The sequence below is a fragment of the Haliotis rufescens genome, unplaced genomic scaffold (assembly GCF_023055435.1).
Source record: "Haliotis rufescens isolate VD_foot unplaced genomic scaffold, xgHalRufe1.0.p SCAF_54, whole genome shotgun sequence".
Lineage (NCBI taxonomy): Eukaryota > Metazoa > Mollusca > Gastropoda > Lepetellida > Haliotidae > Haliotis > Haliotis rufescens.
This window is the reverse complement of record NW_025964268.1, coordinates 995,594-1,005,147: the sequence shown is the minus strand read 5'-3', so window position 1 is coordinate 1,005,147 and position 9,554 is coordinate 995,594. Positions and strand designations below refer to the sequence as shown.

General features: G+C 39.3%; 1 protein-coding gene across 1 annotated transcript; it reads left to right on the top strand.

Annotated features, from left to right (window-relative positions):
• Positions 1-5,848: 5,848 nt before the first annotated feature.
• LOC124138472 (gem-associated protein 6-like) lies at positions 5,849-9,049 on the top strand. Its single transcript, XM_046505115.2, has 2 exons — positions 5,849-5,987; positions 7,066-9,049. Exon 2 carries the CDS (start codon positions 7,457-7,459, stop codon positions 7,976-7,978), a length of 522 nt encoding a protein of 173 aa, XP_046361071.2. The 5' UTR covers positions 5,849-5,987; positions 7,066-7,456; the 3' UTR covers positions 7,979-9,049.
• Positions 9,050-9,554: the final 505 nt, after the last annotated feature.

Here is a 9,554-nt window from a genome sequence, read left to right as displayed (position 1 = left end):
TATATATGTAAAATGTTTAGCACAGGTGGCCCAGTCGTCAAAGACGCCACACTTCGTGTAGGGTTGCGTCCCTTATCTTGTGCTCGTGGATTTGTGGCGCTGATTAATTTCTTGGCAACACACCCTTGTTGGTGTTTCTCACAAAAGTAGTGGACGTCAATGACCTGTTCTGCTTTTGGGGCCCGTGTCACAAAGCGATCGTAGCGCTACGACTATCGTATTGTCTATACATTAACATATACTTACGACAGTCGTAGCGCAACGGTGGCTTTGTGAAACGGGGCCTGGCTTTTCTTATGCTACATTTAACTGACACACCTTTATATTACTAGAAAACCGTTCAAAGCAGCGTTAAAAAAGGCTCCCTCACTCATGATCATCAAAATACTCATGTTAGTCATATTGCCATGACAACAGAGTTCTGACGTCATTGGTTGTATCTAGTCGTGTCAGCTTAAACTGCGAGGAAGTCCACAATGATGAAGATGGTAGACGAAAATGAACTCCGCAAAACTAATTGCGATGCTGAAGAGCACTGGATTTTAGTCAAAATTGTGCACTTTGGGTTAAAAGCACCAAACTTGGCACACTTATACATTGAACCATTCTAAACATTTCTGGATATGGATCCACCTCAGCAGCGCCACCTGGTGGTCGAAAATCCAAGATGGCCGCCATCTCTTTTGATGTCCATTTATATTCAATATATCATAATTATTTTGTCAACTTTGGTCATTTAAGTAAAATGTATTGCAACAATGTTGTATATAATTCAAATCTAATATGCAGCGCCCTGTGGTGGCGAAGAAAATCCAAGATGGATGCCAAAATGACTTAATCTTCAAAAAATGTCAAATGTTTGTCCACAATATCAGTATCATGTGTTCATTGCAATCATTTCAATCAAATCTGGCCTTAAGACAATTCCAAGTAATGCTTTACTGAATGTATCAGTTTTTGGTACTAAAATTCGTTCATTTGAAGTAAGATCTGTATTCCGTAAGGCAGATCTGGGGAATATATTAGACTGCATGAACTTGGTTTAAATTCAGAAACTGAACTTGGAATTGGAGAAAGATATTGGACCAGCACTAAAACACGCCTTTTTGATACTGAATCATTAAGGCTAACTAAACGAGCAACACTTATCCGCAGACGTGATTTAAGGTTGAAACAAACTTTCAGGGGAACGTTTCCTCCTGACTGCTATAAACAGTATGTACCTGCCTCTTTGAAAGTTCTAGTCAGTATGAAATTTGAAGGACCAGGTATAAAAAAACAATCCCATTCCAAACTATCTCAGAACATCTTGTCTTCAAAGCGTGAAATGTCGGTGCACCAGCACAAAGACACCACTGAGACCGAGAAATGCAAGTCCCAGTTTACTTGGTATCAAACAAGAAAACGTGATCTTGTTGACACATTTTACAGTATGGGTTTGTGCATTTAGCATGACTGTCTGGTGTATTTCAATAGATATGGCACAGTTTGTGGTGTTTATGAAGACGAAGGTGTGGTATACCCACCAACATTCGCAAAAGATAACATCTATCATAATCCCTGCTCTAAAACAGCAACATATCCACTTCATGGTACCAGCATTTCACTATTGCAGCTGCGTCTAACGGCTGAAGCGGAAGGAACATCACATGTTGTTCTTTTGGCTGAAGAATGCACACAAACAAGGAAAACCATTTCCAAACAGCCCACAGTATATACTAATGTACCCCCATCCTGTTTTAGCAGGATGGGTAATTATGTGCCTCATTTAAAAGTACCTTTCACCCTTGGTGTAGATAGTGTTAACACAATGCCTGATGATGAGTAGAACTACTCATATCACATGAAGGAAGTACTGGGGAAATAAGACAAACATATCCTCAAAAACCAATTGCCAATATGCCAATGTTCTAGAATGTGCACACTCAGTTGCTATGATACAGCATTCAGTTAATGTGGTAAAAAGGGTATTGAGCATTTGAATCCTGGTCAGATGCATGAGCCACCATACACAATTGCTAAAACAATCCAGTGGAACTGTCCTGAATTATATGATGAAGTTCCTTATCATGTTTGGTAGATTTGAATATTGAAATAGTTGCTTTCAGGATTCTCAGAAACTGTCCCGAAGGAAGTAGATGGGAAACTGCAGTCTGTGCTGCTGGAATTGCCTCAGGCATATTTGCTGATTCCTTCATCAAGTGTACCCACCCTGCTACACCATCAGGCATATGTGCATATCCTTCCAGAAACTGGTGTGCACCGAAGTAAGCTGCTCAGCCCGTTTAACCACTGGTTCCTTGTTCTTGAACAAGAACTTTGCATATTGTGCCTGGTTGGTGCAATTCAAAAAGCAGATTTCCCAACGTTTGCAGCATCACTTATCATATTAATGGCTTGCATTTCACAGATATGTCACTCTTACAGTAGAGCACGAGCACCGCTCTACCGCGAATATTGTTCTGGTTGATTAATGACACACAAGACTATACAGACATTCTCTGGTGTGTCCCAAGGTCAGACACATGAACAATACAATAGCCGTATGAAAGGAGATGGGTTGCAGTTGGATTGACTGAAACAGCCGAGAGTGCTCTTCTAGAGGCCCGGGGGCACGGGTGGCCCAGTCGTCCAAGGCGCCCTGATTCGCTGTGCAGAGTTGCTTCCCTTGGGGACGCCAGTACCTATGATTTTGGGTGCGAATCCTGGTTCGCTCCGATTATGTCTCTAGGTTTGTCAGCACCATACCCCTTCTCGTGGGTTTCACCGAAGTGGTAAACGTCTAAGACTTGCATCACTTCGGGCTTTCCTCCCACATTAAGCTGACACGCCGTGATATAACTGGAATACTGTTAAAAGCGGTGTTAAACCCAACTCACTCACTCACTCATTCTAGAGGTCCACGGAATTCAAAGACATTGTCACTATTTAATGCCTTCATCGGTTCATATGCTTGGGATGCGTGTCAAGTATTTAATGAAGTCACCACTGCTTTCCCATCATCAGCAGATATCTCTGACAAGGCAATGCAGATTCTTGAGATGTTTGTCGTTCTCACTGGTTTATTTGGAAGGTCAATGAAAAGCAAATTCTCCGTTCATGAAGATCTTAGACAATTGACATTTCAACCCAAAGTCTCTAAGACAGCACCAATGCATGTATGGGGACAGGTGCTTGAGTCAGGGGTTGGGAGAGGACATGCAGTAATATGGATACCCAAGTGGACAGCACTTGGTCAGGCACAAAGAAGTGTTATAAACTAACACTACACCTGTAAGAAGTCTTGCAAACCGTTGTAAACTTTACACTGCCGGTCTTTAGTGCAGTGCTATGTGATACGTTGAAGGAAAGTGTTCACTGCAACTGGATTATAGAACCGTAAACACATACATTGAACTGATATTCCTGGTCCTACTTGAGTAGTAAGTAAGTTGATGTCAAAGGTTCATGGCAATAATATCAATAATACTTATACATACATTCCTGTTTTTGAGATATGAATCCATTCCCAGATGAGTGGTTTTGGGGTGATCTAATATAAACTAGGCAGAATATTTCTCAGTAGATCATTTATAAAATAATATGCCGAGAATAGATCATACACAATACATATTAATTGATACAATGTCATTTAAAAATGTTTCATCATATCAAAACTTATCAACTTGTCCTCAGTCCAAAGATATCAAATGATATCTAAATCTGCTGTAGAAATAGACAATTTCTGAAAACTAAAACATTTTGGAGGCCATCTTGGATTTTCGTCATCATAAAGCATTGATGAAATTGATCCTGAAAAAAACCACTGTGATAAATTGTATGAATTGACCAGATAATTATTATATAATGAGTACAGATTAAAGTCATTAGAGATTTCAACCATGTCGGCGGCCATCCTGGACTTTCATCACCACCAGGGGGTGCTGCATACTAGGTTGGAATTACATACAGGGTTGTTGTGATTACAATGATAATTTGTATAAATTGGCCAGATAACTATGATATATTGAGTATAGATTGATATCATTAGAGATTTCAGCCATGCTGGCGGCCATCTTGGATTTTCTAAAAACCAGGGGGCGCTGCAAACTATATTTGAATTATATACAGCTCTGCTGCAATTCATTCCGCATGCATTACTATGGATATGTGTATAAATGAATCAGATAAGTATGATATATTGAGTATATATTGATATCATAGAGAGAGTTCAACTTTGTTGGCGGCCATCTTGGATTTTCTTCCACCAGGGAGCTCTGCTGAGGTGGATCCATATCCAAAAATGTTCGGAATGGTTCAATGTATATATAAGTGTGCCAAGTTTGGTGCTTTTAACCCAAAGTGCACAATTTTAGCCTTAACCGCCCCACTACACTGGGCGGACTGACATGAGTAGCTAACTGTGACCAGTTGAGTTAAATATAACACATATGGTCACTCAAGGCATCGTCTTGAGATCCAAACCCAGGGCTCGTAAAGACCAAGGCATCGTCTTGCACCCCCCACACAGACCCAGGAATCGTCTTGCGTTCTGCTGCCTGACTCCTGTGAATTTCTTGGGCTGCCCCACACTGAAGCACATGTAACACATGTGATGTCGCCTTGGGCTCTTTTGTTCGAAATGTGCCTCTGTTCACCCACCAGTGAAAGTTCTCATGTGGGGAATCGAACCTGGGCCTTCGGCGTCACGAGCGAACGCTTTAACCACTAGGCTACCCCACCGCCCCGAAAGGGGATGATAATATACCCTACAACATAATATAGCAACGTTACATTATTGATACTCAATTACACAAATCTGTAATTAAACAAACATACCATTACAGTATTACATTTTACATGTACTGTATACCATGAGCATCACTCTATTCAAGCAAATATTACACAGTACAACCATACAGTGTAAGGCCAGAACAGCCATCAGTATATTATTACAGATACAAATCTCATTTATACGATAAAATACACTTTCAAACATGACACTACATACATATATTGCCAACACAAATGCCAACCTTCACTAAAATGGCACAACTAAGTAAAGTGTAAATTATGCGCGCAAGAGAAGAGAAATGTTGAAGTGTTGAGGCTCAGATCTGTTCACCTGCTACAGAAACAATAGTAGGGCAATCACTGGCCAAGCTGTGCCTGGACCTGGGAGCTAAAGGCCAAGAAATGCAAGCGAATCCCATGCTAACTTACATGACTACTTTACCTGGGATTAGTAGAGAGTGCTCGGGTTAGTTTAGGAGGCTGCTACCGTATTTAACTAAATTATTTACCGTTATTATGAATTAATACATAAATTAAAATACACAATATTTACATTCTGCTTCACATATTATTATATTAATGGATAGTCTGTATCCTACATTGGTTGACCGACATATCTCTAGCGATAGTGTTGAAAAATATATTTTCCGGTCGGGATTCGAATCAATCACGCATATAGACACATACCTATGAAATGAATGTTACACACTGAAATGGACTCGTCGATTTATACCTGAGTGGTAAGCTTGGCCCAAGCTTTTTGTTGACTGATTCACTGAGATCACATACATCACTGTTTTGTTCGATCTTTCAGTGAACGAGGTTTGAAAACGTGTAGATCTGCCATGGATAATGGTATGTTAGTTGAATGTTTGACATGTTTTCCATTTTAGCCCATATATGCATTACATACAATGACAGATGCGAGAGAGACAGAGACTTGTGAACATAACGGCAGCAGTAGGCCTATACTTATTTTATGAAGTTTTCATTTTTAACGCATTTCGAAAACCATCTAGTAACTTGCACTTGGTCCGGTATTTATAACTCCGGGATACGTCCGGATAATATAGGCGGAAGTGATCAGGGGAGATAATAAAACAAGGGGAATGGAGCACGTTGAACCTTTGTGAAAGTTTTTGCAGAGCAATGGCAGCAACTTATGCAGAAAATGAACTCAATTTGCTTCCAGCAATCTATGATGTAATACGCAGGTAATATTTAAGTCTGAAGATAACAAGATGAAGTTGGTTTCATAAAATGCCCACAGAAAAAGTCACCGATTGAGGAATTTGGGCAATTTTCGTTTCGCAAACAAACGTATTTCTTGCGTGACGTATAATATTAAAATGTTTATGGCACATGTGCTGTTGACGTAGAGCGAAAGCCTTGCAAAGCTTGCTTTGTTTTCTTTAGGGATGGCCACCTCATGTTAGCTTACCAAGTTGCCGTGCTTATATGCTTTCAATGCATTTCATATGTTGCGAGTGAAGTATTACGGTGTAAACAAACTGCTTGAGTATCTACAGGTAACCTAGCTCTACATTGAAAACATATGGTATGGTTATCTCCTAATTGATCAACTGGCCAATCATTGAAAGATGATTAAAGATGCTTCAAACAAACACTAAGGTAAATTCATAGATTGTTGGAAACGGTCACTGTCAGCCTAGACACGGATCGAGTCGATACTACGATAGTTTGGATGTGCATTTCTTCGCTTGTTCATTAGGATGGGCTGTAGTGAGGATATTCATAAGCAATCATGCAGTCAAGCCCTCTGACGTTTCTCAATGTATACTGAAACGCTGAGACCAAGATTAAAGGTTCTAAATGATCAGAAAGAAGGCTTATGTATGTTTTCGTGCTGGGAAATTCCCAGGGAATGTGGAAGTAGTCAATCAGTGTTTACGTCATTTCAAGGACACGGTCTCGTAAAAAACGTATGAACATCAATTTTGCGGTCATGTGACCGACCTCTTGTCCAATGGAGAAGCCGTGTATCGTGTAAACGTCAAATTAATAAATTATTTGCTTATTTATTATAATGCCAGCAACATACTAGGAAAATCCTAAGTCCCAGAAAAACAGGACATCTTGTGGTTCATAAAATCATTTTATGATGGCTGATTCAACTGGAAAAGCCTTATTTCATTTCCCTTTGGGTAGTGCATTGATAGACGATATCAGAATCAACTTGTTCATTAATGGAGAATGTCACAGGCCAGGTAACTCAATTCCTACATATTGATAACATTTCACCATAATAAATGTATATTTTCTCTTCCTCAGTATTGAAAAGGACTCACATGATGTCAATCAAAAGATGACTGATCTTAAAAACCAACTACAGAAAGCTCGAGAAAGTGTTGACAAACTTTCTGGTGTCCAGACAAGCAAAGACGAACAATTGAAGAAAATAGATATCCTTCGGAAACAGCTGACACTGAAGACAGAGTTACTACAAAAATACAAGAAGCTGAACAACTTTGAATTGGGGCATTGACACTCTTGTTAAAATATCATCATTCTGTTTTTACTCTACCATCGAACCTCAGTTCTGTTACTCATACACCTCATTACTGAAGCCTTCTTATATGACTGCCTTTCTGCATTTGAGAAGACATTTATAGAGAATATTTCCCATTTAGCTCTTTGAAAATTCATATTAATTGTTTGATTAATGATGGAAGGGGATACCAAGGCTCATGCCATCTATAACAAGGATCCTGAAGAATGGATGCAGTTTGTGTATAAACAAGTCACAGTTCTGGCTGAGGATGGGACCGAACATACAGGTTGGGTGTTTACTGTAGACCCAGTTTCAGAAACCATTGTCCTGGCTCAGTTTGATCAAGATGGCAATGTTAGCATTGACATTATTAACGGCAGCACTGTATCTAAGGTAACTGTTATCAACAATAATACAGAAATATATAGAGTCCAACTTGATCAGCTGTTCAAGCCTGCTTCAGTCTTAGCCTTGACCCCTGATGAAATGAAGAGGAGACAACTCTTGCTAAAATCCTGGCTGGAAAAAAATCGAATTCCAGTCACTGTTGATGGAGACATTTTGACAATTGCGGATGCTCTCTTTATTGAGCCACCATATGGGTTTGAAAATTGTCGCAGTACAAATGAAATTGTGCTTGGTAGAATTCAAGGTTTGATAAAAAATATGCCTGAAGATCATGACACTTGGTGATAAATGTCGCATATACATTCCTTCTTATGTTCGGTTTTGTACTGCAATTATTTTTACCAAAGTTGTGATCAAATATTTCAGTCACAGATCATAAATAACAAAACATTTTAGAGAGAAAAAATCGGGCAATTGATTTCTGGAATTTTGTTCATCTTGAAATATGATGTCTTCTTTTTGCTAAAAAGGTAACTGGCTGGCAATCTGGGCCAGACAGTGTTGAAAAGAACAGGCCCTAATTCACGATATCGGGGCCAATGTTGGCCCTGTTTTCTCAGGTGCTGTAAATTGCTGTGCAGAGTTGCGTCCCTTATATTTTTAGGTTTGTGTGCAACATACCCCAGTGGGGGGTTTGACTACAGTGGTAATTGTCCGAAACCTGCATCACTTCAGGCATTTTTCTCACATTAAGCTGACACTCGTCACTTATCAAATTGAATGTATTAGGATGCAGGAAGTCGTGTCCGATAAATTCCTGATAGCTCGACCATCAATACTTAAGTCTTTTATATACATTCCTCCTTCACCCGTGAATAAACTGCTGTGTCGAATGAAAGCGATATGAAAGCTTTAGCTCGACACACCAGGAGCATTCTTCTGTTGCTTTATTTATCATGTTTCTAGGCGACTGATCAGCCTTTTTAAAGACTATTCCTGGAGACGAGTGTAAATCTTCACCAGTCCTCAGAGTTTGAAGCAGGTCCTGCTTGAACAAAACAAACATGTTAGCCATGTTTACATTTTCTGTCAGTTTTGTTAAGTTCCACTTTGTAGAAAAATTGGTTAACTGGTTCAGAATTTTAGCCCTCAAATGTTACTCGTCAATGAGGACAACCATCGTTGAAGTTTTACTTGTCCTCAGCACAATTTAGTAGTACATGTATTGGGCTTACAGACTAGCATGAATTTTTAGGCTGAACATCAAACATACCCTTGTTGTGTTGCAAGGTTTAGACCTGTAACTTAGTATATGTTTAGACACATTGTATCATGTTCATTATGTGTCAAGATGTCAATCAAAGTGATGAGATGATCATATACATGTTCAATGAGGAATAAATGTTTTCAGATCTTTGAATGTGTTGTGTAATGAGATTTGAGAATAGCTCCTACTTTCAGGCAGAAAAGATTAGAGATCTTTCTTTTGTGGCTTATTGATACTCTTAGCAATATTCTAATTATTTCACTATTTCCAGTAAAAAAAGAAGTCTTGACCACACAAACCAGTGATTGATATTATGAGCAACTTGCCAGATCATGTGGGTAAGATGACACAATCAACCAGAGCCTGAACCCTGAGCAAACTTTGACTGCCCATTCTGAATGGAAGATGCATGGGTTTTTGAGCCAATCAGATGTTGGCTTTCTTCAACAATCACGCTTCATTTCTTACCACTTTGATTTGGAAATTTCAATCTTGGTAAAAAGAAAACTGCACAAATATAGCCTCGATAGTACACACTTTGGGTGTAGATGCCATGGCGCTCAGAAACAACTGGATGTAATAAATATAATATACACAACAATATAATAGCACAACTTTATTTTATGCATTCAGAACTAACCGGTCATATTACAT